Here is a 27,802-nt window from a genome sequence, read left to right as displayed (position 1 = left end):
TCCAGATCCGGACCACAGTCCGTATTGACCCTGTTCTGGGTCCAGATCCAGACCACTGTCCGCCTATTGAGTGTGGCTGGCCTAGATGCTATCACAACCTCTTCCGATAAAATTCAATGCACAATCGGTCACAAATCTAGAACTACAAATGTAACCCTTCCGATGTAGTTCTTTCTGATAGCTATTCTGATTCTAGCCCACTATCTCTCATTCCAATAAGTGTCTTCTTGAACCCTGGGTCCTTTACCTTCAGGTTTACAGTCTCAGCCTCTTGTTCAGCACCAGTGGGTAAAGTCCGTCTCTGAGGCAGATTATTAACCTGGCTAATCTGGTCCCCTCAGCCCCCATAAAATGTGCTGTTCTACTCCTGTATAGGGCTGAGGTCGAGTGTTGAGTTGAGAGAGCACAGAGAAAAGCAGCCTTACCTAAAACCCAACAATCCATCACAAGGACCTGACAGCCCAGAGGACGCAGATGCAGCACACAGAGACACAACCAGACCACAAGGTAAACACATTCATTTACTACCGTTTCAATACGTCAATGAGTTTAGTTGTTAATGTCTGTAAGTGTACATTATCTGGCCTGACAAGATCATGATTATGGGATGTTCATATGTGATGTGCTATGTTTTTCTTTCTGTCAAGTGTAAAGTTGAGCTTGTTAAGTTGTCCTATTACTTCATTCCCACAGTGTTTCTGTTGACTTTTTGGTGAAATGACCCTGTGGGGAAAACGGTTTACTCTGCTCAGACTAGGGTCCTTACCGCCATGATGTCTGACTGACTGAACTGAACTGAACTTGTGGAGGATGGTTCTAGCTGAAACAATGCTTTTTCGGGGCATTTGTGGCTACTGACATGGGGCAGACACAATACCTGGTGGACACAAACAAACAAACGTGGAAACACTGGAATTGTGTTTTACTTCCAGGGTGTATGAGAGCCTTTGTCATCGATTAGTCCCAGTGGTTGAACACGTGTCTCTGCTTTCAAGATTTGTGGAGCCAAGTTGCCAACCCAATCCAAAATCCTTATGTGTGAATGTCTCTGGTCCTCCCTCTCAGAGTGATGTCGTCCAGAGTCAGACAGAGGAACAGGAGCAGAGTGCTGAGGGGGGGAAACTGGCTGCCGAGCAGCAGCAGGAGAAGCAGCAGCCAGGCTTTGACATGATCTACACCATAGAGGATGTCCCGCCGTGGTACCTCTGCATTCTACTGGGCCTCCAGGTGCACAAATACACACAGACTCTTTCACACACACCTCGTTTTCATGGATGGTTTCATCAGTAGACTCCACCTTTCTCTTGCTCTGTTGTGTGCTCTCGTTTCCCATATATCTCTGGCCCCCCCCCCCTCTTTCTCGCTCCACGGGGATTAACACTGCGTCTTTGATCACAGCACTACCTGACGTGTTTTAGCGGGACCATCGCTGTGCCCTTCCTGTTAGCGGAGGCCATGTGCGTGGGAAAGGACCAGAACACTGTCAGTCAGCTGGTGGGAACCATCTTCACCTGCGTGGGAATCACCACACTCATACAAACCACCTTTGGAGTCAGGTGTGTGTGTGTGTGTGCATGCGTGCGTGCGTGCGTGCGTGCGTGTGTGTGTGCTTGGTTTGTGTGCGTGTGTGTACATGTGTATGTCTGCTAATGCTTATCATGCACCTGTGTTTCATCTTCGATTTGTAGGTTACCTCTTTTCCAGGCCAGTGCTTTTGCTTTCCTCATCCCTGCTCAAGCTATCCTAGGGCTGGATAGATGGAAATGTCCCTCTGAAGGTGTGTCCCTCAATCTCAACCTGTGTGAAAAGAATAGGGCCCAGTCACAGACAGAACCTCACTAATGGGCTGTTGTTTCTGTCTGTCTTTCCACAGAGGAGATTTATGGGGACTGGAGTCTTCCTCTGAACACCTCCCACATCTGGCACCCAAGGATGAGAGAGGTACTTCCTGTTTCTTTTCAGTGGGCCTCCATCTTGTAGTCCATCCTTCTGAACTGTAGCATCTCTCACTTTAATTGACATTATCTGAGACATCATGTAGACATAACTAGGATCAATAGATTTTTCTGGTCAGGTCACATGGTGGTCCTCCACATAGGCTGCTGCTACTATTATTTATTCTGTTGCCTAGTCACTTTACCCCTACCTGTACATAGCTACCTCAATTACCTCATACTCCTGCACATCAACTCGGTCCTGGTACTCCCAGTATATACAGTGCATTCGGAAAGTATTCAGTTCCCTTTACTTTTTCCACATTTTGTTACGTTACAGCCTTGTTCTAAAATTGATCAAATTAAACATGTTCCTCATCAATCTACACACAATACCCCATAATGACCAGGCAATAACAGGTTTTTAGAAATCTTTGCAAATGTATAAAAAATTAAAAACAGAAATACCTTATAAGTATTCAGACCCTTTGCTATGAGATTCGAAATTGAGCTCAGGTGCATCCTGTTTCCATTGATCATCCTTGAGATGTTTCTACAACTTGATTGGAGTCCACCTGTGGTAAATTCAATTGATTGAATATGATGTGGAAAGGCACACAACTATCTATATAAGGTCCCACAGTTGAAATTGCATGTCAGAGCAAAAACGGAGCTATTAGGCAGGATTGTGTCGAAGCACAGATCTGGGGAAGGGTACCAAGAAATGTCTACGGCATTGAAGGTCCCCAAGAACACACTGGCCATCATTCTTAAATGGAAGAAGTTTGGAACCACCAAGACTCTTCCTAGAGCTGACCGCCCGGCCAAACTGAGCATTCGGGGGAGAAGGGCCTTGGTCAAGAAGGTGACCAAGAACCCGATGGTCACTCTGACAGAGCTCCGGAGTTCTTCTGTGGAGTCAGAGCTCCAGAGTTCTTCTGTGGAAATGGGAGAACCTTCCAGAAGGACAACCATCTCTGCAGCACTCCACCAATCAAAGTACAGAGAGATCCTTGATGAAAACCTGCTCTAGAGCGCTCAGGATATCAGACTGGGGTGAAGATTTACCTTCAAACAGGATAACAACCCTAAGCACACAGCCAAGACAACGCAGAAGTGGTTTCGGGACAAGTCTATGAATGTCCTTGAGTGGCCCAGCCAGAGCCCGGACATGAATGAACCTGATCGAACATCTCTGGAGAGACCTGAAAATAGCTGTGTAGCAATACTCCCCATCCAACCTGACAGAGCTTGAGAGGATCTGCAGAGAAGAATGGGAGAAACTCCCCAAATACACGTGTGCCAAGCTTGTAGTGTCATACCCAAGAAGACTCCAGGCTGTAATTGCAGTTTTTTGTTGCAAACATTTCAAAAAAGCTGCTTGCTTTGTTGTTATGAGGTATTGTGTGTAGATTGATGAGGGGGAAAAAACAATTTGATCCATTTTAGAATAAGGCTGTAACGTAACAAAATGTGGAAAAGGTCAAGGGGTCTGAATACTTTCCGAATTCACTGTGTATTTATTCCTTGTGTCACTATTTCTTTTTTTTAATTTTCTTTTTTATCTTAACTCTGCGTAATTGAAAAACGACCCGTAAGTTAGCATTTCACTGTTAGTCTACACTTGTTGTTTATGAAGCAAGTGACAAATAACGTTTGATTTGATTTGACATATCTAATGATATTAACAGTCGGTTTCTCTCCCCTGTAGATCCAGGGTGCCATCATAGCATCCAGTGCAGTGGAGGTGGTCATCGGGCTGGTGGGTCTCCCTGGTCTCCTGTTGGACTACATCGGGCCCCTGACCGTCACCCCCACCGTGTCCCTCATCGGCCTGTCTGTCTTCCAGACAGCTGGGGACAGAGCCGGCTCTCACTGGGGCCTCTCAGCACTGTAAGAGCACAATCCATCCTTTGTCTATTGAATCCACCCCTTCCCTGTAATGCATCCTCTCTGTGGACTCTGCTCTTTCCATCTGATCCTCTCCACTCATGCTTACACTTGAGATCCAACAATGTTTTCTGAGTTTGATTACTCTCTAGGCCGAGTGCATGTTTTTCTTACTTCTGTTCCTCGCTTCTATAGTAGAAATGGATTACTTTGACTAGAGCTTGAGACTCTTTACTGTCTTCAATCCAAGGTCATTGAAGCTATTGAATCTTATCGCATACTATTAACGTAGCCCTTCACACTCGTATCCGTATACGGGTTGAAAATGGCAGATTTGGGCACTGATAAACGCCTGTATTGGAACGCAGTGGCTGTACAGTAACATGCTATACATGATGTCAGAGCTCTGGCTCTGCGTTTCACAGCTGTGTGGGGGTTTTGACTGACAGACGCTCTGAATTTGAACACCTTGTGCGACAAGAAGTTCCCTCATCCTTCCTGCTAGTTGGGCAACTTTTGCAAATGTTTTGTTGTCTAAGTGAGGGAACTGCTGTACATTAAGATGACTCTATGTATTTTGAAAGATGAGACGTTGAGGATTATAATAAATACCGCTTTGATGTTATAAAAGCAAGCCTAACACCTGCGGTGTCCAAATGTGCACTTCACATTTCCAAATCATAAAACTCATGTCATATACAGTACAGTGTCAACGTGTGTATGATCACTGTGCTTGATGTACAGTTCCAAGATTACATGGCGTCATACCCTGGGTTGTTCTGAACAGAATGAGCCTATGTTTGTTCATTGTGAAGAAAACTTGCCGCAGCACACACACCCGAATGCACTCGTGCCTCCTTTCTATGCACATCAAAATGACGACCGTTTTTTCCTGAATTGCCTTGTGAAAGCCTAACACTGTAAGATCATATTTTATAACTTAGCTAGTCATGTTGGCAGTAGAACAAGCTTTCAAACCATGCCCACCTGACCCAGATTGCCATTTATAATGGACCGTTTTTTGGGATTGCGTAAACAACAACAGTAATTGTGTGATGGCGGGGAGGGATGGTTGTGTTCCAAACGACTGTGCTTGTGTCAGGTGAACTGTTGTGGCCTCACCTTTGCTCTAATACTTTTCCCATTATCTCCAAAGTGTTCCCTTTCAATTGCTACCTTGGTTATGCATTTGATTTTCATATTTCTTCTGTAAGAAACATTTCAATTTAGCCCTATCCATATAGGCAATTCCCACGAGTGTAAAGGGTTCATTGCTTTTCCCCTGTTTGATGTCTTTGATTCGGTTATGTTGTGGCTATATCACTGCCTAACTGATCCTCTGCGTCTCCCCAGGTGCATCTTCCTCATCGTGCTATTTGCTCAGTACCTGAGGAACTGGTCCTTCCCTTTCCTCACCTACAACAGGAAGAAAGGCTTCGGCGTCACCAGGTTCCAGATCTTCAAGATGTTCCCGGTAATAACCAAAAAGCCACATAATAGTCTCACAGGGATGTTGAAAAGTCCTCCGATCCATGCTAATCAGATGTTCTCATGTGGGGCATGAACTAATATTCATCAAATACACAAAGCTATTCATTCACAGCACTTACCATGCCACTCTAATCTTGAGAGGTATAATAAAGTCTCATCTTAGGCAGACTTTATTGCATTTTCCTCTGTGTTACTGCCTTAATCAGTGCTGCCAGCCAGGTCATGGGGACATTGTCAAGGCCAGGCTATATAAATGACTCACTGTGATAGATAGACCACAGGGGTAATTTCACCATTACGTTAATGCAAAGTATTAGCTTCCTGATGAAAAGGGCTGTAAGAATGGGCACAGAATAGGCCGACATAATAAGCTCTATGATTAGGTTGTATGATATGTCATGCTGTTCCCCTTCTCTGTGTGGTGCTGTATTAAGATTATCATGGCCATCATGTTGGTGTGGCTGCTGTGTTACATCCTGACCCTGACCGACGTGCTGCCCAGTGACCCCAGCAAGTACGGACAGAAGGCACGCACCGATGCGCGTGGTGACATCATGACCCTCTCCCCCTGGTTCCGCTTCCCCTACCCCTGTAAGAGGCCCGCCTTACAGCCGTCGTCTCTCACACTGGGGCAGATTGGACACCTGAGCTAGAGCAAGGGTCAAGTTAAGAAAGTGGATGACACTGGCCATTTATGTTCACCTTTAGAAGGACCTTATATAACATTTTGAATGGTTTAAATGATCTAAGTTGTCATCCATTGCCATCGCCTCTTGTCTTGCTGCATAGGGGAATGATTCCGACTTGTGGTGTTTGTGTGTCCCTGAAAGGTCAGTGGGGGTTGCCCACGGTGACCATCGCCGGAGTGCTGGGCATGTTCAGTGCCACGCTAGCTGGCATTATAGAGTCTATCGGGGACTATTACGCCTGTGCTCGCCTCTCAGGGGCACCTCCGCCACCTGTCCATGCCATCAACAGGTGAGCATCCGTCTCCTACGCCAGAGCTTAGATTTCTAACCCGGACCTAAGGTTCAGATCCTAAGGTTCTGACATGAACCTATGTTCGAGATAGTCCTCTATGGTCAAGCATCAGTACTCCATTCTCTGTGTTGACGTCTGTATGTATGTGTCTGCATCATTCATTATCCTTCGTGTCTTGTCTTTCCCATACTAGGGGTATTTTCACAGAGGGGGTGTGCTGCATTATAGCAGGACTGCTGGGTACAGGAAATGGCTCCACCTCCTCCAGTCCCAACATTGGAGTTCTGGGAATCACTAAGGTTAGGAAGCTTAGCCCCTCAGCCCCTCGCCAGTTTTTCAGACATGTTGTCTTTAATCTATTTACTTAAAACACATGAGTGTACATATGGGATCTCAGATGTTATATTTATGTCTTGTTCGAGTTGGAATCAGCAATAATATCTGTTTGAAACGGATAAACGCTTATTAACATGGTCTCTAGTGCAAGCCCTTTGCCGCAATGGAAACCAATTGTTATTATTTCCACATAATTATTGACTAAGGGTCTACTCAGCTTTACATATACTGGTATGTTACTCTGGTGTGGATTAATAATCAATGAACTGCAACTGATAATAGAGGTTGCACAGTTCACATTGAGTCATGTTGTACTATGTCCCTAAACACAGGTGGGCAGCAGGAGAGTGGTGCAATACGGTGCAGCCATAATGTTCCTGTTAGGAACAGTGGGGAAATTCACTGCCCTCTTCGCATCTCTGCCTGACCCCATTCTAGGTGGCATGTTCTGCACCTTGTTCGGTGAGTCATTGGGAGAATCTCAATTGTATACTCCTCGCGTCCTCTCCCCTCACGTTCTTTCTCAGAGGGGAGAGGGGAGTGACCTCTGGGTTTCTTATCCAATGGGTTTTGAGAAGGATGCGAGGAGAGAGGACGCAAGGAGTATGCAATTGAGATTCTCCCGCTGTGTTCTGTGACTTCCTAATACAGATTCCACACACAGCATCATCTCAGTCTCAGCCACCAGAGGGTAGTATGATCACAAAAAACTCACTATTTCAGAAGGGGGGGGATCATATTATGTTTGTAGCTAGAAACACGGATAACCGTTTAAAAATATGACAATAATAACCTTTTCCACCCCTCTGTTGTTTGTGTTGTCTATGCCCTGCAGGTATGATCACGGCTGTGGGCTTGTCCAACCTGCAGAGCGTAGACCTCAACTCCTCTAGGAATCTCTTTGTCCTCGGTTTCTCCATGTTCTTCGGTCTCATGCTGCCCAGTTACCTAGACTTGCACCCTGGCTGCATCAAAACAGGTGGGCTGCACATTTAAAAGGGTTGTATTGATAAGAAAAGGCATCATCTTCTGCTGAGGAAGTGTAGCAGTGGCTTTTGAAAGTTCAGAGGATGTGTACAGTTAGACTGGTATGCAGGTTTAGTACGGTTTTGCTGCCGGATATTATGTTGATGCTATGAATAATGATTAGGATAATTCATTTGGTGGTAAATGTTTCATTGCCCTCAGGAGTTGCAGAGGTGGATCAAATCCTCACAGTGCTCCTAACCACTGAGATGTTTGTTGGTGGCTTCCTGGCGTTTGCTCTGGATAACACCATCCCAGGTATGCATGCTCTATAAGAGTGCAACCTCATCTCGTTAACAGATGTCAAACGCACAGCACCTCCTAGTCACCTCATCGCACACGGATCGAAGGGATCCGTTGCTTTGTGTTTGTTTACAGTATGTGTCACCACGATATCACTATGGGACACATCAGTCCTTCAAACTGTTGCCTGTAACTACCAATGTTTGTTTATCAAATCAAATTGCATTTGTCACATGCGCCAAATACAACAGGTGTAGACCTTACAGTGAAATGCTTACTTACAAGCCCTTAACCAACAATGCAGTCTAAAGAAAATACCACCCCCCCCAAAAAAGTAAGAGATAAGAATAACAAATAATTAAAGAGCAGCAGTAAAATAACAATAGCGAGGCTATATACAGGGGGTACCGGTACAGAGTCAATGTGTGGGGGCACCGGTTAGTCGAGGTAATTGAGGTAATATGTACATTAATTACCTCGACTAACCAGTAGGTAGAGTTATTAAAGTGATTATGCATAGATAATAACAGAGTAGCAGCAGTGTAGAAAAGGGGGGGGGGGGGGGGGGGAAATGCAAATAGTATGGGTAGCCATTTGATTAGCTGTTCAGGAGTCTTATGGCTTGGGGGTAGAAGCTGTTTAGAAGCCTCTTGGACCTAAACTTGGCGCTCCGGTTCCGCTTGCCGTGCGGTAGCAGAGAGAACAGTCTATGACAAGGGTGGCTGGAGTCTTTGACAATTTTTAGGGCCTTCCCCTGACACCGCCTGGTATAGAGGTCCTGGATGGCAGGAAGCTTGGCCCCGGTGATGTACTGGGCTGTACGCTCTACCCTCTGTAGTGCCTTGCGGTCGGAAGCCGAGCAATTGCCATACCAGGCAGTGATGCAACCCATCAGGATGCTCTCAATGGTGCAGCTGTAAAACCTTTTGAGGATCTGAGGACCCATGCCAAATCTTTTCAGTCTCCTGATGGGGAATAGGTTTTGTCGTGCCCTCTTCATGACTGTCACACCATGATTGGTGTGCTTGGACCATGTTAGTTTGTTGGTGATGTGGACGCCAAGGAACTTGAAGCTCTCAACCTGCTCCACTACAGCCCCGTCGATGAGATGTGTCATTGTGTGTGTGTGTGTGTGTGTGTGTGTGTGTGTGTGTGTGTGTGTGTGTGTTTTGTGCATGTATACTTGTGTGTGTGGTCTAAACAGGCACAAGGAAGGAGAGAGGGCTGTTGGACTGGAAGGCTGATGAGGGCAGTGAGGGAAGCTCAGCAAACATACATACTACTTATGACTTCCCCATTGGAATGAGCTGCGTTAGGAAGATCAGCTGCCTGCGCTATCTCCCCATCTGCCCCAGCTTCCAAGGCTTCAGGCAGCGCAGACGGAAGGACAGCATGCAGGAAAACAACGAGGGTGAATTAAGAGAGAGGACTGAGAGTGTACGCATGGACACAACAATTACCTTGGCCTGCACCAAAGTATAGTAAAAGTTCAATGATTCATCTTTTAGATTATTTTTATACTGAGGTGCGATTTTCACAGCTATTTATTGTTTTGGACACTTACAAATGCACGATGTTGCATTGTTGTGACTGGAATATTATTTACTAGAGCACATAACTCACCATTTATCTTGGAGGTTTGGTCTACCATCGCCGTTTTCTTACTCACCACCACGTTTTTATGGCATCTATTATTGGTCTACGCTGAAGAACAAAGAGCCATATATTCAGACACATACTGACCTTATGCTTGTATACAGACTGTATCTGAAGAAGCAGAGACAACATTAGCAGTGTTTCTTGTATTTTATTAAGTCTTTCTTGTGTACAAAATGAACAAGTAATGATCGTGTCTCTCTTCTAACGATCTGAACTCAATCTGAGGTAAAGCAAAACAGTTATGATATAAAATGAAAGTGTAATATATTAAAACATTGCTATTTTTGACTACGTTTAAATGTTGGTTTACATTATTAAGTGTGACAATAAAATGTTAAAACAGATTAGTGAGAGGAGAGCCGTCGATGAACATATTTACAATCTGACCAAAAAGTGCTGTAAGAAAGAAAACCCACATGCTTCTAAGTCAAGTCAACATGGTAATTGTACTGTATTAGCTGAGAGAGACTGAACAACAACACTGCACAGATTGGAAGAAAAAAGGGGCAGGCCAAGAGGCTAGGGTCTATTGATCTATCAAGGAAGTACAGGATCAGAATCTTTATGGCTGTTCAGTATGGATTTCACTGTGACATGATGAAATATGTTGAATTGAATTTCCCATCCACATTACACCCAGAACCTTTGTCTGCCAGGGCCTCTGTCAATAGTGGCCATTGCAGTCTGCCCTGGTGAAGAGTTTGTAATCTGACGACAGCTGCCCTCTCGGCTTGTTCAGGCCACTCTCCTCAAGTAAACAATGGTGAGATGTAAAAGACAACAAAAGCTTACAAAATAATTCACTCAGTGTAAAAAATAAATAAAATAGCACCCACTCAAAATCTAATTTCTCCTTTGAAAATGGCAAAAGAAAATCTGTGTTTTAGAAAGTGTTGTTTTATCTATATTACCACAACTAGACATGGCAAACATCATCACAAAAAAAGCTGTTTGTTTATGTTAGAAAATGAGATGACATGCCATTTTAGTTACAGTAAAAGATCATCAAGCATCTGCCCAGAAAGACACAGTTTCAATAGGGAGGGAAAAGGAAGGTTCAGAGAGCCACAGGTATGCACTGTATGCATTATAGTTATGGAAAACATTGCATACCTTAGCAGCCCTCTGTTCTCTCACACAAATATCTGACAACGTGAAGTCCCGGTAGTCATCATCTTTATGGGTATTGTGTCAGGAATTTTCGGATTCAGGTGAATCAGAGATGAGACTCTGATTTTCCTTACTATTATTGATACCCAAGTTTTACTCAACCTGACAGTATGTAAGACACTCTGATCCATCTCTGGGTAGCCTTGTGCGGCCTACCCTCAGTCCTTACCCCCTGGACAGTGCGGTGTACAGTCCTGTCGTAGTGTTAAGTGTTCTGCTGTTGCAGTCCGGTAGGCAGCAGCCTTACAGCCAGGTGTGAGGCATCTCCTGTGGATGAGCCTGAACAGAGAAGCACTTGGGAGGGTACATGGCTGGGAATTGCAGTGAGTGGTAGGCCATGGCACACGCCGGTGGCAGGACTGCTGTAGGCACCGTCTGCTGTGGCAGCAGCACTTCCACGTACTGGCAGGTCTCTGGATCAAACAGCATCTTGCGCTGAGGTGGAAGTTGGGGAACGTCGACGTAGAAACATCTCCCCGTCTCCGGGTCCATCAGCATGTGTCGGGGGCCCTGTCCGTAAACCTGACCTCCAGCTATCTCAGGATATGCTAAGCCTGCACCGCCCTGCCTGTACTCTGTGCTGAACGGGGCCATGAAACCCTGTGTGCTGCACAGGTACTGCTGTTGTTGTGTGTCTGGGGAGGGCATTTTGTTTTCTCCATTCCCTGCTGGCTGTGGGGGTGAGAATTTTTCTCCCCTCAGCAGTTGGACTGGCTGGTTTTGAGGGGGAGGCTGCATCAGGACAGGGGCCTGAATGAAAGTCATCTTTCCAACGTGGGTTTGAATTGTCTGGTAGTTCATGGGGTTTGGTGTATGCAAGAAGGGAGACATCAGTGGCTGTGGAGTCCCAGTGGTGTTGAGCTGTACACAGGCAGGGGAAGGTGTGCAAGTGAGCGTAGTTTGACCCTGGGATCTGGGAGGAGGGCCCTGGTTTTGGCTGCCGTCCTTGGCACTGGAACACGTTGTAACTGAGGGCTGATACTGTTCTGGCTGGTACACGTGTGCTGCTGATGAGTAATATGTTGGAACTAAAGTCAAACTATTTGTGGCAGTTGCTTGTGGGGATTTCTGTTTCTCATTGGTGGTGCCTGTTCTTTCAGACCATTGCTGATTAGACTTACTGGGGGGCTCCACTGAAGACCAGGTCGGCCGAAGCATCTCTGCTCTGTTTGGGTATTTTGAACTTGTATTGGCATTACTACCCAGGTTATCAGACTGGTTGATATTGGGTCGGCTGCCTCTTTTCTCAATAGATTTTGCAAGGCTTTGGGGTGTGATATTTGTAAATCCAGTGTTAAGAATTCTGTCTTGTGATTCGTGGAGAGCTGTGGCTTTGGTTACATATCCCTTGGGGGTGGTGTAAAGTGAAGCTGTGTCCACGACCTTCAGAGGTGCCGATGGGAACACTTTCTTCACAAACAGCTTTTCATGAGGCCCGGGTGCTCTGACCCCGCAGGCCTCTCTGTGGCTGACCTGGTCATACGCAGACTGCTGATAGAAGGACAGGAGACTGTCCTCTTGTCCCAAAACGGTGTCCCCTGCGTTTTTGAAAGACAGGTTGTAGGTATTTTTCACCAGCCTCCTCACATCCCTCACCACATGTACTGGGGCCTTGGCTTTAAATATCCCCTGTGTCCCCATGTTCCCAGACTGTCCCACAAACTTGACTTCTCCCCTGTCCCCCGTCTCTATCGCCTTTCCTGATACACCTTCAGGAATTAGTGGCTGCTGACTGACTTGACTGCCCCAGAGTGCATCAGTCCTCTGTAGCCCCTTAGGCAGGGCGTTCTGTTGTTTATGGACCCCTTGCCCCCTGTTGCATTCCTCTGGTGTGTTTTTCACCGGAGCCTGTTTGCCTCCAGATCTGCTTGAACCAGCACATGTGCTCCGCGTTTTGCCCTTTGCTGAGTCACAAGATAGTCTGTCCCCTGGGCTCCGGTTAGCGTACGGCAGAGCCCCATCCCTGGGGTTTTGCCTTTCTATTTCCTCACTCTCCAGAGTGGAGGCTATTTCAGCCCTCTTAGTGCTGGTGCTCTGAAACTCAGACCCTCCAAAGCTGCTCACGAGTGAAATGGAGTTCTGTTTGTAAAGCGACTTTTGGTGTGTGTTAGTGCTCGCAACCTGATGGTATTGGATAGAGTGACTCTGTCTATGTGAATCAACAGAGCTCATATCAGTTGTGTTGATCTCTTTGGCTGCCAGAGGGCTCTGGTGACAGTTCTTACCGTTATTCTGGACCTCTAGAGGCGCGAAGGCTCCCTCGTTCACTTCAGAGTTTTGTAGATTCAGCTCACACTGCATCTTCTTTGACAGGACACTCTTGATGATACATGAGGCCATTTTGGTTTTTGTGGAGGTCTCGTCCAGGGACATCGACTTCTGGAGCCTCTGCTTTCGCTCGGCCTGAGCTGTCCTGTTCTCCGACTCCATCCCATGTGACTCCTGGCGGAAGGTTGCCGGGGTGCTGTGCTGACGCATGAACACGTCCCTGCGGTGGCTGGCTGTACTGGGTGTACATTGGGCTTCATTTGTCACCTCTCCCTTATCGCTGTCTTGTGATTCCGCCGTGTTACGTCTCTTCAGTTGGATTTGCCTCTTGGGAACAGTTTTTGTTCCCCCTCTGTACACCTCACCCTGGTTTTCCATAGCCACATCAATGCATTCGAAGCTGCCAGTTTCTGAGCATGCTGTTGTGCTTTGGATGTTAGCTGAGACAACCGAGGACTGCTGGAGGGAGATATCATCTTCTGACCAGTCGCTGACTGTAGACGGCTGGGTCAAGGACCTACAGCTGGAGTTGTAGACATCCAAATAGTCTGCCTGGGGGCAGTAGTGTTTGCTGAAGGCCAGGTCTCTGTCTGCCTTATAGAACTTGGTGGACATGGTGGATGGCTCACCGCTGTGTTGTAGAACCCCTTGGAGCCGCCAGGTGCTTCTACAGCGTTTCTGAGGGAGCGGACTGAATCTCCAGGTGTCTTGATGGCTGTCCGTTGGCAAGCTCTGGGATGCGGGAGGTCTCTGCCGTTGGTGTTGCTGCCCGGTTGCGAGGGAACACTCTGAATAACAACACGCCGGGATTCCTGACTGCAGCTCGCCGACTGTGAGTGTCGAGATGCAGCTTGCAGGCGCTTTTCTATTCCTGGCTCTGAGTGACAGCTCAGTCTGCTCCTCTCTCTTGCTGGCCCCCATGCAGTTCGGCCCCAGCCCCTCCCCCTCCCCCTCCTGACCACCATCCAAGGGGGGGGGCTGCTAAGGAGTTTACTTTCAGTACCACAGATACTGGGACCCTTTTCCTGCTTTCTACCATATGTTGTGGAATCCTCATTTGGCTTTCTGCCAAAGTGTTCTTGTCCCCTGTCCTGGTTGTATTGGTTTACTTTTGGTCTGATCAAAATAGTCTTGGAGGTGAATCTGGGTTGAGAGGATCAGGGCCCCTCATTGGTGTCAGTATCAGTGAGGGCGCCAGCGACAGTGCCACTTAAGGTATCCCGTTTTTTTGGATGCAGAAGTTTATCTGATGTTTCACCTGACCCGTCTGTACTCTTTCCCTCCTCTGTCAGGTTGGTTATACAGGGCTCAAGCAGTAGAGCAGCATCACCAACTTGAGGTAAAGGTGGTGTTAGCGGGGCTGAGACTAGAGGTTGGGACTCAGGACACGGTTTGTCATTTGGTTCTTCCACCTCGCCAAAATCACTTAGTGAACATAGGGCAGTGCAGTAGGAACTTGTCGAATCACTGACGTCATCAGTTGGCGCCAACGTCCTATCCTTCTCCTCCTCGTCAATGATATCACATAGAGGTTTTTCTGACATCTCTCTACTGCCACAGTGCTCTATTTTAAATGCAGTGTAGGATGCTGTCTTACTTCTAAGTCACACTCTTCATAGTTCTTCAGGGTTCAAAGCTTGATTCAGTCAACGTTTCTTTGTATCCAGAACCTAAATCAGAATTACAGAAAGAAAAAACATTATTATTCAAATGTACATGTTGATGCCTTTGAATGAGATGAAATTACATCCTAACATGCAACTACACAGTTTTTAATCAAGTTTTGTTTATGGGCAATTAAATGCTACCAGAGTGATGCTGAGGCTAAGATTTTTCAAATGTATGTCAAACAAAAACCAATAATTGCAAAGTTAAACCATACAACTGTATGCACAAGGACTACTTTTAACTATTTCTAAATTTTTATTTTTACAAAAACACATTTACTTGAAGAACAGTGCAAGAACAGTTGGTAACAACAATTTTTTAAAGTAGTTCTTGTGAATGTCTGTATATACAGTACCAGTCAAACGTTTGGACACACCAACTCATTAAAGGGTTTTTCTTCATTTTTACTATTTTCTACATTGTAGAATAATAGTGAAGACATCACAACTATGAAATAACACATATGGAATCATGAAGTAACCAAACAGTGTTAAACAAATCAAATTCTATATATTCTTCAAAGTAGCCACCCTTTTCCTTGATGACAGCTTTGCACACTCTTGGCATTCTCTCAATCAGCTTCATGAGGTAGTCACCTGGAATGCATTTCAATTAACAGGTGTGCCTTTTTAATTTGTGGAATTGTTTTCTTTCTTAATGCGTTTGAGCCAATCAGTTGTGTTGTGACAAGGTAGGGGTGGTATACAGAATTTTGGTAAAAGACCAAGTCCATATTATGGCAAGAACAGCTCAAATAAGCGAAGAGAAACGACAGTCATTCATTACTTTAAGACATGAAGGTCAGTCAATGCGTAAAATTTCAAGAACTTTAAAGTTTCTTCAAGTGCAGTTGCAAAAACCATAAAGCGCTATGAGTTCAAGTAACAGACAAATCTCAACATCAGCTGTTCAGAGGAGACTGCGTGAATCAGGCCTTCATGGTCTAAATTGCTGCAAAGAAACCACTACTAAAGGACACCAATAATAAGAAGAGACTTGCTTGGGCCAAGAAACACAAGCAATGGACTTTACACTGGTGGAAATCTGTCCTTTGGTCTGATGAGTCCAAATTTGAGATTTTTGGTTCCAACCGCCGTGTCTTTGTGAGACGCAGAGTAGGTGAACAGATGATCTCTGCATATGTGGTTCCCACCGTGAAACATGCAGGAGGAGGTGTGATGGTGTGGGAATGCTTTGCTGGTGACACTGTCAGTGATTTATTTAGAATTTAAGGCACACTTAACAAGCATGGCTACCACAGCATTCTGTAGGTATACACCATCCCATCTGGTTTGCGCTTAGTGGGACTATCATTTGTTTTTCAACAGGACAATGACCCAAAACACCCCCCCAGGCTGTGTAAGGGCTATTTTACCAGGAAGGAGAGTGATGGAGTACTGCATCAAATGACCTGGCCTCCACAATCACACGACCTCAACCCAATTGAGATGGTTTGGGATGAGTAGGACCGCAGGAGTGAAGGAAAGGCAGCCAACAAGTGCTCAGCATATGTGGGGACTCCTTCAAGCCTTCTGGAAAAGCATTCCTCATGAAGCTGGTTGAGAGAATGCCAAGAGTGTGCAAAGCTGTCATCAAGGCAACGGGTGGCTACTTTGAAGAATCTCGAATATATTTGGATTTGTTTAACACTTTTTTGGTTACTACATGATTCTATATGTGTTATTTCATAGTTTTGATGTCTTCCTTATTATTCTACAATGTAGAAAATAGTAAAAATAAAGAAAAACCCTTGAATGAATAGGTGTGTCCAAACTTTTGACTGGAACTGTGGTTGTATGGTTTGTTTAACTTTGCAATCATTGGTTTTTGTTTGACATACATTTTAAATAGAAAAATCTGAGTCTCAGCATCACTCTATCACCGCCTAATTGCCCTCATCTTACTTTCCTAATCTATTTTTGTATATCAAAATGTAAAAGTATCAAATAAAATGTATCTGGGTATTTTAACAGTAAATGTGTATTATCTACATTATCTTTGAAACCTCTATCAGGGTTGTGAAATTTTGTGAAAATCCAGTTATTAGGTAAGTGAGATTCTGAAGGTATCTGATCTGACTTGTGGGAATTCTCCAGTTGAACGTGTGTTTGTAGAAGATAGTGCTTGTTGAAAGTGTCTGCAAAAGTGAGACCATCTGACACTTCCATTAAGACATCTATGATCTAGTTACCTTCATGTGAACTAGAAGGAGGCCCCCCTCATGTCAAGTCAGCCTGAGCCCTCTGACCAGATCCTAAAGCCCAGCCTGGAGAAAACTCTTCACACATCAACCACCACTCCAGTCAAATCCCCCTCCAACAAAACCTGAAACAAAAGAACCATACACCTTTAAATGTCAAGAGATCTCAAATGTAACAAAAAATAGAAGAACAAATCACCAGGCCAACCAAAATAAATGGATGACTGTCTGACCTTCTTTTCTCTCCTCCTGAGGTTTGGCCTGGGGCTATGTGGTCCAGGCCCAGTGGGAGCTGAAACGACGGCGTGGCAGTTAGCTCTAGCAGCAGGTGCTGGTTGGGTTGTACTGGAGCTGAGCATACCACTGGAATCCACCTAGAATGGCCAGCGTACTCACAGTCACAGGGCTGGCTATAAATAGCCCCTGCAGCCTTATAACACTATCATCAGTGAGATAGGCCTGGGGTTCTGTGGGTGCGTTGCGCGGGGAAGTGCTGGGCCACTAAATGGCTCCTGTACATTTAATCTGTGTTATTTGATGGTGGGGATACTGTAGGTATAGGAGGAACCTATAAGTTTCCTTATTAATAGGGTCGTTCCACAAAATGAGTTCCTTTTGCATCCCTTTGATATTTTAGGTCGAAATTGTTCACCAATATTGAATTTGAAAAGGCTGTTATATTAAATGTACTTCCCATTTATACAGACCACATGGGGAGGGGGGTTCAGGTACTAAGTTGTAAATATAGAAAAAAAGAGTTGCCTGGTAATGTGTATGTATCTTTCAAATCTTGGAATGTTCTCAAACCATTACTGTCCGTGATATCGGCAAGGGTATGGATTCCACATTTGGACCGTCATTGTAAATAAGAATTTGTTCTTAACTGACTTGCCTAGTTAAATAAATAAAATTCAATAAAATAACAAATAAATATGGCAACAGACTGACTTAAAGATTACATTTTTTAATTAGGGGGATACAAAAGGCCGCCCCAAAAAATCTGATTTTTAATATGAATAAAGACTTGCCAAAGTGCCAAAAATCAGCATTTTGGTTTGTCCCCCTGTCAATCCTGAGTCACTTCTGGGAAGTTTTTTTTAACCCACTTAATCACAAAATTTCTCCAAGTTTCACCATCATTTAAAAGCCCTAGTTATTTTGTTGCTTTGACAGTCATTTCTGAAGATTATTATTTATTTCTCTCCCTTGTTTTAATGTCACCCTGTTATGTGAACTGCACTCTCATTTTAATATGGTGAAAACTATTCCTTTTAAAATATAAAAAAAAAGAAACATTGAACATCTAATAGTCAAATCATAGAGTAATAGCAGGTGAGCTGGTTCTACGCTTTTTTGCAATTTTCTGGTATTTTGTGGTGGAAAACTGAGCGGGTCGAGCATAACACATAGACCCTGTTACCCATAGATGGACAGGCTAGAAATGTTTTAACAATTCATTTTTTGGGGTGAAGCTTGCATTCAATTGCTACTCCTTGTTGCACACAACAAGCTTCCATTCTCCTTGTCATAAGGACATTTATGGCTGATTTAAGAAGAAATCGTCAGCCCTGTTATGGTCAACCCTGTTACTTTATTTGGCACTTAATAGGAACTTACCATAGTCATACTTTTTTATTTAACCTCTTGAGATGGGAATACCTATTTTTATGAAGTTAAACATGTGCTCTTTATGACAGAATGTTAACATTTTGTGAAATTAACCTAGTTTTTTTTTACCAAGTTACACTTCTCAAAAGGCACTGAATCTGTGAAACAGCCCAGAACTTCGATTTTAAGTTGATGTAATAATGAATAAATATATACGTAATGACACATAGTGGGCACATTATAGATATATTAACTTTGATAGCTATAGTATAAGTGTTTAATTTTTGCATGTTTTCTGCAAGTTTTTGTCTTATCGACTGTTGTTGTAGCAGTGCTGCTGCGGGATCATGAATCAGCAGTTGAGAAATCCCCCTGTGTTAAATGTGTCATGGTGCTGTGCCAAACGTCCCTGCTGTGCCATGCGCCTGATGGGACACTACCATACCAATCATACCAAGAAGACAGGGAATGGACATTTGGTCCAATTTACCATGGCAGCGCCAAATAGTTTGGTGGCATGGCATTCACAGCATTTCAATAAGCTATCCGGTATTGCTGTGTGTGCTAAAGCCCCACTCTGTTAGATGTCTGTGGTGTGCATAGCCCCAGTCCCTGCATATCAGCTGGGATCAACTGTAACACTATGGTGTTAACTTATGTGTTTGTATAAGGCTGTACCCTGTCTGGGGTGACTGAGGTGGTCTGTATGTGGGAATGGCCCTACAGTGATGGACAGGGTATGATTACTCCTGCATTCTTCACGCCTTATTAGTTTGCATGCACTCTTGCACTCTTCTAAACAAATACAAATGTGAACAAATTTCATCAAATTATGCAGACCTGGTCAAATGGAAAATGCCTGATACATAACCCTACAGATCATAAATGTTTAGGCTTTAACAGTCACATTCTGTTAAAGGTCCCCAAAGCACACACATTACTGGGTCGCTTGTCTTTTCAGTTCGCTGCAGCTAGCGACTGGAACGAGCTGCAACAAACACTCAAACTGGACAGTTTTATCTCAATCTCTTCATTCAAAGAATCAATCATGGGCACTCTTACTGACAGTTGTGGCTGCTTTGCGTGATGTATTATTGTCTATACCTTCTTGCCCTTTGTGCTGTTGTCTGTGCCCAATAATGTTTTTACCATGTGTTGTGTTGCTACCATGCTGCGTTGTCATGTGTTACCGCCTTGCTATGTTGTTGTTTTAGGTCTCTCTTGTCGTGATGTGTGTTTTGTCCTATATTTATATGTTATTTAAAAAATAATAATCCCAGCCTCCATCCCCGCAGGACGTATTTTGCCTTTTGGTAGGCCGTCATTGTAAACAAGAATTAGTCCTTAACTGACTTGCCTAGTTAAATAAAGGTTAAATCAAAATAAATATGGCAACAGACTGTGCAGTCATGGAAAATATGTATGTTGTTGCTGTAGAAATCCAAACAAATCACCCCCCCCCCCCCCCCCCCCCCCTCCCCTCCCCTCCCACACGAACATTTACTCAGCAATATCATGAAAGTATCTCTCTAAAAACACAATAAAGTATGTCCAGGATGATGAAAATGAATCCATTGCAAACATCGATTAGTTCATGTGCCACCTGTTGGTCAAACAGAGAAATGGCATAAGATTCATAATGTGGAATCATAATGATTTATAATGCCATTGTCCTACATACATGGTCTGATTGCATTGACACACTGATGCAGGTTTTGGTGTAATTCCTCTAGTTCACAAAAAATAGGATATAGATTATTATTATTGAAACATATTATAATAAGTTTGACCAGACATATAGGCCTACGACTTCTACCACCATCGTTCAATAGCTTAATGTATTTTCAAATAGGCCTGATCTCCCAGACTATAAAACACGAAGTTCAAATCCTGTAACAATGTAGCCTACAAGTATGGATGTTACATAGAATATCCACCCCAATATTATTTTAGTTGAGGGCGCTTTCTTTATATGCAGAGACCATTCCAGTTTTTCTCCATACTAAGAGGGAGAGCGGCGTGTTGTCTGACCGAGTTCCATTGAGAGCGAGGATCACATCACAGGGGGCGAATGAAGAGGGGCGTAAATAAAAACAAACATAATTCAACCACAATATCCCGGTCTTTAGGTTTGAGTTCATGGGTTTGTGACGATTAAACTAAGAGTTGGTTATTTTGCTGATATTTTCCTGTTGGGAAACTGTCGGCGAAGGATTTAATCTCAGATTGCGGCTGGTCTGAAACAAAGGGGTCGGGGACTCCGGAGTGTTGCAGTGTTCAGTGGTAAAAGCAGGTTGAAAGGTAACGTTTTAATAGATATTAGCCTACAAATCCAGCATATAACTAGTTTTGCACGTTGTAGACTAACCTTTCCAACAGTTTCCGTTGTACAGTCATGTTGCGTTGAACAATTCTCAGAAATACCCGATTGGTAGTTCATAACTTTCTAGCGGTTAGGTGAATTGCCACGCGTGGTAAATTAAGCCTAGTAACAATTTATGTGAACGAAGCCGGCAATTTACATGTATCTGAACATTAGCATACCTTTTGCAATACCGATTGTGAGTGAGGTGCTTGCTTTTTAGATTGGCTAATGTTGTAGGGTAGCCTACATATTCGTTTAATTACCCAAGTGTATGCGTCCAACATACTACTATGACAGTTTGAGTGCATTATTTTGCTGCAAAATCCAAATGATTTGGGTACCACTGAAATAACGCATTAACTCATACAACAATTCAAGTTAAACGTGTCAGTTTTCCTACATTTGCCATGATGAATGAGATGATACCAGTGATGTAGAATCGTTTGGACAGGGATCTAATCAGTTTCTGGACACTGCTTGATGTTTTCCTCAGGGTGGACCGTGGGCACGACTCACTACTGGCAAAATGGAACGGGAGGGGCAGTGGTGGAAGAGCCAGCTCGCTGCAGACATCCACCAGTCTTTACGAATAAAGGTGAACGTTTCATTCTTTGATGGTCCTTAATCTTTTTCATCCGCAGCAAACATGGTGCTTAGTTGAATTACACAAATACCGTAACAACAACAAAACAAACACTTTCCAGTCGTGAGCTCATCTATTCCTTGCTGTCTTCGATGCTAAAGTGTGATATGTCACCTCCCCCTGTAACTATTGAGGTGGATATCCCTGTCTGGTTATCAGAACCTCTACCACAGCATGAGACACATCTTATGTTAATGGTACACATAGATGCACTTATCTAACTCATTGTGTTACTCTATTTTGTAGATCAGGATTTCCACCATCCATCAGGGATTGACACTTAATCTGTGAACAATAATAAACTCCAAAACGTCTTGGAATAGAGATTATATTGATCGGTCATCCTAAATGGTAATTTGTCAAATTGACAATGCTTATTTTGACCAAATGTATGAGCTGATGCCTCCAGCTAAACTAAGAGGAGATCTGTGTTGTGTGCGGATGGGTGGAAGAGGTTTGTTCTAGGCAAACGCTGGGTTGTTTGTCTGTGTTGACTGGATTAGGGAGCACAGAGAACCTGACTACTCCACTCTGCTGCTTTTTGACTGTAACACCAGTGTGTTACACTTAAGCAATAAGGCCCGAGGGGGTGTGGTATATGGCCAATATACCACTGCGTAGGGCTGTTCTTATGCATGATGCAACACGGAGTGCCTGGATACAGCCCTGGTTTATTGGCCATGTACCACAAACCCCCTGAGGTGCCTTATTGCTATTGTAAACTGGTTACCAATGTAATTAGAGCAGTAAAAATAAATGTTTTGTCATACCCGTGGAATACACTTGGGAAATTGTGCTTCCATAGCTAGGGCTGACAGTGAGGACTTGTGAAGAGCAGCATCAACAACCTCGGCATAATTAAAACAGCTTCTTTGTGAGAAGGTGTAACCTCAGTTAGCCAATGTTATGTAAATGCCAGCCGAAAAGTACCAGTGGCCTTGCCTTGGCCCCAACTTAAAGCAGGTCCGCCGGAGCTATGGCTCAGTGAGACACGGGTGCCGGCCCGCGTAGATCCTCAGTGGAAATGTGCCAACATGGCTCGTTCTGGCTGTTTGTGGTTGTTTATAGCCCGGCTGTATATCATGCCCACTTCCTGTAGGAACTGCTAAGTGGAAGCTCTTTGTCTGTATGTGGAGTGTTTGCTTTTATCCTGATTTCAGTACTGCTCTCTTGCCAAAGACTCAACATTGTTATACTGAACAAAAATATAAACACAACATGTAAAGTGTCGGTGCCATGTTTCATGAGTTGAAACAAAAGATCCCAGAAAGCTGATCAAACAGCAGGATCATTACACAAGTGCACCTTGTTCTGGGGACAATAAAAGGCCACAACACAATGCCACAGATGTCTCAAGTTTTGAAGGAGTGTGGAGTGTCCATCAGAGCTGTTGCCAGAGAATTGAATGTTCATTTCTCTACTATAAGCTGCCTCCAACGTCGTTTTAGAGAATTTGGCAGTATATCCGAGCAGCCTCACAACCGGCGACCACGTGTAACCTTGCCAGTCCAGGACCTCAACATTCAGCTTATTCACCTGTGGGATTGTCTGAGACCAGCCATCCTGACAGCTGATGAAACTGAGTAGTATTTCTGTCTGTAATAAAGCACTTTTTTTGGGAAAAACTCAGTTTGATTGGCTGGGCCTGGCTCCCAAGTGGGTGGGCCTATGCCTGGCTGCGCCCTTGCTCAGAAATGTGAAATCCATAGATTAGGGCCAAATGAATTTATTTCAATTTACTGATTTCCTTATATGAAGTGTATCTCAGTAAAATCGTTGAAATTGTTGCATGTTTTTATATTTTTGTTCAGTATAGATATGAAGTCCCTCTCGTCCTGCCTGTTATCCAACAGCTAACCTTAAACACATTGACCTAAAACAGCGACAGATAATGGGGCTGAAGTGATGTTTGACTTTATGCTGACATTCCTTGTTCATCGTGAAGGAATGCAATCTCCAGAGCTTTGATGTTGACACTTACACCACCCTAGTTTGAAATAATTTACATGCTGGCCAGATCTGATTTTATCACCAGCTATTCAGAAATAGAATGTGACAGGCGAAACCTCACACATAGTATTTTCTTCACTGAATAAATACTTCAGCAAATGGATGCATAAGAGCTAAACCAGGTGATTTTTCACAGGGACAGTGTAAAGTAACGCATTACAACTGGTCTTGTAACTGAAATTGACTAGTGTTTCCGAGTACTTGTACGTTTTTGAGGAATTTTGAAAGTCAGTAATTTTACTTGAGTAAAATTTTATATAAATAACAGTGCTTCTACTTGAGTAGGATATCTCAGTACTCTTTCCACCCCTTTTTTAATTGCTTTGGATGTTTAAACCCTGTCAAACTGCAGCAACCTTGTACTTGTCCATATGAATTCTATTTTAAAACTAAACTAATTGGGGGGGGTCCTTTACACGTACAAAGAGACAAGAACTGCGATTGAACAATAGAACTAACAGGTCTGAGCTTGCTTTACGCAGGCTTGCATCTTGTAGGCCTTTGCATCTGTAATTGAAAAGTTACTCACACAGTATGTCATCACTATGGTGTTGATTAATTAATTCCAGTCAACAAGTCCAGTCTAGTTTGGGATTGAAAAGGCCTATGTAGCCTAGCCACCCAAATTTGAATATAAACCACATTTCATCACATTCACGTTTTCTATTAGCACAAATAAATGGGCCTGTTTTAGGCTATAATTACAGTACATAGCTTAGGCTATAAATACATGACGTTACTGCTTCGATTTCCCCTGGCCAGAGGGGATCAGATTACATAGGCTTCTCTAGGCTACCTGCAGCTGTGGTTTGTTATCAGTAATCTACAATTGATCAGATTGAAGCACAGATTAATTGTGCACGAGTTGACAAATCATGAGGAAAATTTATATAATTGAATGTGCACAAGACATCGCTCTACTGCTGTATATGTACAATTATAAACTGGGTGGTTGGAGCCCTGAATGCTGATTGGCTGACAGCCGTATTATATCAGGCCATATATCACGGGTATGACAAACATTTATTTTTACTGCTCTAATTACATTGGAATCCAGTTTATAATAGCAATAAGACACCTTGGGGGTTCGTGGTTTATGGCCAATATACCACTGCTTAGGGCTGTATCCAGGCACTCCTCGTTGTGTTTTGCATAAGAACAGCCCATAGCCGTAGTATATTGGCCATATACCACACCCCCTCGGGCTTTATTGCTAAGGTATATCAGTCACCAGTGACTTCATCAGCTGCCTGCTGCTAGCTCGCTTCGCTGACAAACACAGGGATCAAATTTTTGCTAGCTATCTGATGTTGGGCACTGCACTGATAAACAGCGTGTAGCTTCAGCTTGTAACTTATTTACGATAGTTTGACAGCTTGCTGATGAAGTTGTAGACATGTTCCCAGCAGTCAGTCCGTACTTCCGCATGTTTCCAAAGCACCAATCGCTACATCCTAACGTTGGTCGGCTAAAAGCAAAGCGCAGCAGCAGACTCGATAGGAGCACAGAATTTTTCCAACTTAATGACGATGACGTGCAGAGTGCTTATTTATATCCGTGGCAAATAATTTTAAAGATGCACATCTCCTACTAACGTAACAGCATTGTTGCGTAAAGTATTTGTCAAATTTTTATGTTTCCCTTTATTAAGATGTTCGAGGCCTGTTGGTGGTAGTTCTGTGATAACTGCACTGTGATTTACATTTTGTGGAAGAAAAAACTACTTTGTTTTTCGGTTAGGGGATTTTTTTCTAAAAGTTAATGTCCCAATTTTGTTAAAACGTTCATACCTGTAGTCTAAACGATAGTACTTTGTCCCTCTTTTTTCAATGCTTTTGTGTCTATTTTTTATTAAACCAAATCAAGTGCTGGGGCAGAAGCCAGTTCGCCACACGTTTGCCGGCGGCCCTGCTGTGCTGATCTCTGCAACATGGATAGATGGAAATCGCCACACGATTCTACAAATTAAAAAACGTATATGTATGATCTTCTGAGACAGAATCTTGACATTTTTAGATAATACGACATATGGGTAGGATATTTCAATACTCATTCCACCCCTGCACAAGGGCATGGTGTTTTATGAGAGCTTGATGCACAAACCATTCTTTCCCACTGACTGTTGCTATGGAGGCCTTTACCTCTGTCATCTACTCACCAAAGGATGTTCAATGTATTAATAGCACTTCTCTGCAAGAAGACGTTTTTTTTCTGGTGGGTTTTACACTACATGACCAAAAGTATGTGAATACCTGCTCTTCGAAAATCTCATGCCAAAACCATGGGCATTAATATGGAGTTGGTCCCCCCTTTGCTGCTATAACATCCTCCACTCTTCTGGGAAGGATTTCCTCTATGTTCGAACATTGCTGCAGGGACTTGCATTCAGCCACAAGGCGATTCCTCCTCCACCAAACTTTTCAGTTGGCACTATGCATACGGGCAGGTAGCGTTCTCCTGGCATCCGCCAAACCCAGAGAACGTGTTTCTACTGCTCCAGAGTCCAATGGCAGCAAGCTTTACACCACTTCAGCAGATGCTTAGCATTGCACATGGTGAGCTTAGGCTTGTGTGTGTGGCTAATCGGCCATGGAAACCAATTTCATTTAAAGAAATGCGCTACAGCACTTGGCAGTCCTGTTCTGTGAGCTTATGTGGCCTACCACCTTGCGGCTGATCCGTTGTTGCTCCTAGACTTTTCCACTTCACAATAACAGCATTTACAGTTGACCAGGGCAGCTCTAGCAGGGCAGACATTTGACAAACTGACTCTGGGGTAGTGGGTGCTAAGATTCTGATGGGTTTAATAACATCATCATACTTACACAAAATTATTGTGGAATGGAATTTATTAATGAATTGGAAATTCAAAATCACTAACATTATTGTTCCACTAGTGAACTGCAATATTGTGTCTGTGTCTTGTGAACTGCATTATTGTGAAAATGCAATATGCAGAGCGGCAACAAACGAAGCAACACAAAAGTACTTGGAAACCCCTTCAAATTAGTGGATTTGGCTATTTCAGCCACACCTGTTGCTGACAGGTGTATAAAAAACGAGCACACAGCCATGCAATCTCCATAGACAAACATTGTCAGTAGAATGGCCTTACTGAAGAGCTCAGTGACTTTCAATGTGGCACTGTCATAGGATGCCACCTTTCCAACAAGTCAGTTTGTTAAATGTCTGCCCTGCTAGAGCTGTCCCGGTCAACTGTAAGTGCTGTTATTGTGAAGTGGAAACGTCTAGGAGCAGTAACGGCTCAGCTGCGAAGCGGTAGGCCACACAAGCTCACAGAATGGAAATGCGTAGTGCGTAAAATGTCTGTCCTCGGTTGCAACACAAAATGTGTCTGTCCTCGGTTGCAACACTACCGAGTTCCAAACTTCCCCTGGAAGCAACGTCAGAACAAGAACTGCTTGTCGGGAGCTTCATGAAATGGGTTTCCATTGCAGAGCATCCGCACAGAAGCCTAAGATCACCATGCGCAATGCCAAGCGTTAGCTGGAGTGGTGTAAAGCTCGCCGCCGTTGGAATCTGGAGCAGTGGAAACGCGTTCTCTAGAGTGATAAACCATCTGGCAGTCCGACGGACAAATCTGGGTTTGGCGGATGCCAGGAGAACTCTACCTGCCCCAATGTAGGAGGAATAATGGTCTGGGGCTGTTTTTCATGGTTCGGACTAGGGAAATCTTAAAGCTACAGCATACAATGACATACTAGACGATTCTGTGCTTCCATATATGTAGCAACAGTTTGGGGAAGACCCTTTCCTGTTTCAGCTTGACAATGCCCCCGTGCACAAAGCGAGGTCCATACAGAAATTGTTTGTCAAGATCGGTGTGGAATAACTTGACTGGCCTGCACAGAGCCCTGACCTCAACCCCATTGAACACCTTTGGGAGGAATTGGAACGCAGACTGCGAGCCAGGCCTAATCACCCAACATCAGTGTCCGACCTCACTAATGCTCTTGTGGTTGAATGGAAGCAAGTCCCCGCAGCAATGTTCCAACATCTAGTGGAAATCCTTCCCAGAAGAGTGGAGGCTGTTATAGCAGCAAACGGGGGACCATCTCCATATTAATGCCAATGATTTTAGAATGTGATATTCGATGAGCATGTGTCCACATGCCTTTGGTCATGTAGTGTATTTCACAGAGTTTATTGAGCAATATTTTAGGCCCATGGTCAAGAATGGGCTGCAGTTTCTTGGCTGTGATTGACATTTGAAAGTGGAGTCTTTGCACATGCTCTCACATGCCTCCTGGCACAGTGCTGTATTTTTTTCTGTATACGCAATTCAACTC

The 27,802-nt window shown here is 44.0% G+C and overlaps 2 protein-coding genes across 4 annotated transcripts in view; both read left to right on the top strand.

Moving 5' to 3' along the window:
• Positions 1 to 354: 354 nt before the first annotated feature.
• On the top strand, positions 355 to 17,794 carry LOC120032500 (solute carrier family 23 member 1-like). Of its 3 annotated transcripts, none has more exons than XM_038978617.1 (14): positions 355 to 507; positions 1,066 to 1,227; positions 1,399 to 1,556; positions 1,689 to 1,777; positions 1,874 to 1,941; positions 3,646 to 3,827; positions 5,178 to 5,298; positions 5,750 to 5,906; positions 6,146 to 6,293; positions 6,490 to 6,595; positions 6,965 to 7,094; positions 7,468 to 7,611; positions 7,821 to 7,916; positions 17,121 to 17,794. In XM_038978617.1, the coding sequence occupies exons 1-14, from the start codon at positions 475 to 477 to the stop codon at positions 17,180 to 17,182; spliced, it is 1,656 nt and encodes a 551-aa protein (XP_038834545.1). In that variant the 5' UTR covers positions 355 to 474; the 3' UTR covers positions 17,183 to 17,794. The 3 variants fall into 3 exon arrangements, with proteins under 3 accessions (XP_038834545.1, XP_038834555.1, XP_038834539.1); XM_038978627.1 differs by lacking the exon at positions 17,121 to 17,794 and adding an exon at positions 15,995 to 16,045; XM_038978611.1 differs by lacking the exon at positions 17,121 to 17,794 and adding an exon at positions 9,106 to 9,904.
• A 3,542-nt stretch (positions 17,795 to 21,336) lies between these two features.
• Positions 21,337 to 27,802, top strand: part of LOC120044417 (cyclin-J-like) — a 29,389-nt gene continuing 22,923 nt past the window's right edge. The window contains exon 1 of the mRNA XM_038989066.1: positions 21,337 to 21,434. Within this exon, the coding sequence (XP_038844994.1) occupies positions 21,366 to 21,434 (69 nt within the window). The 5' untranslated portion in view covers positions 21,337 to 21,365. The remainder of the gene's footprint in view (positions 21,435 to 27,802) is intronic.

This window comes from Salvelinus namaycush, chromosome 3 (assembly GCF_016432855.1).
Source record: "Salvelinus namaycush isolate Seneca chromosome 3, SaNama_1.0, whole genome shotgun sequence".
Taxonomy (NCBI): domain Eukaryota; kingdom Metazoa; phylum Chordata; class Actinopteri; order Salmoniformes; family Salmonidae; genus Salvelinus; species Salvelinus namaycush.
The sequence above is the reverse complement of the archived record's forward strand: the minus strand, read 5'-3'. Positions and strand labels throughout refer to the sequence as shown.

Bases quoted from the DNA above. Each gene is read 5' to 3' on its own strand.
- LOC120032500 (XM_038978611.1), top strand. From the start codon at position 475: ATGCAGCACACAGAGACACAACCAGACCACAAG. The intron at 5,299-5,749 runs GTAATAACCAAA...TGCTGTATTAAG, and splicing joins AGATCTTCAAGATGTTCCCG to ATTATCATGGCCATCATGTT. The intron at 7,612-7,820 runs GTGGGCTGCACA...CATTGCCCTCAG, and splicing joins CCCTGGCTGCATCAAAACAG to GAGTTGCAGAGGTGGATCAA.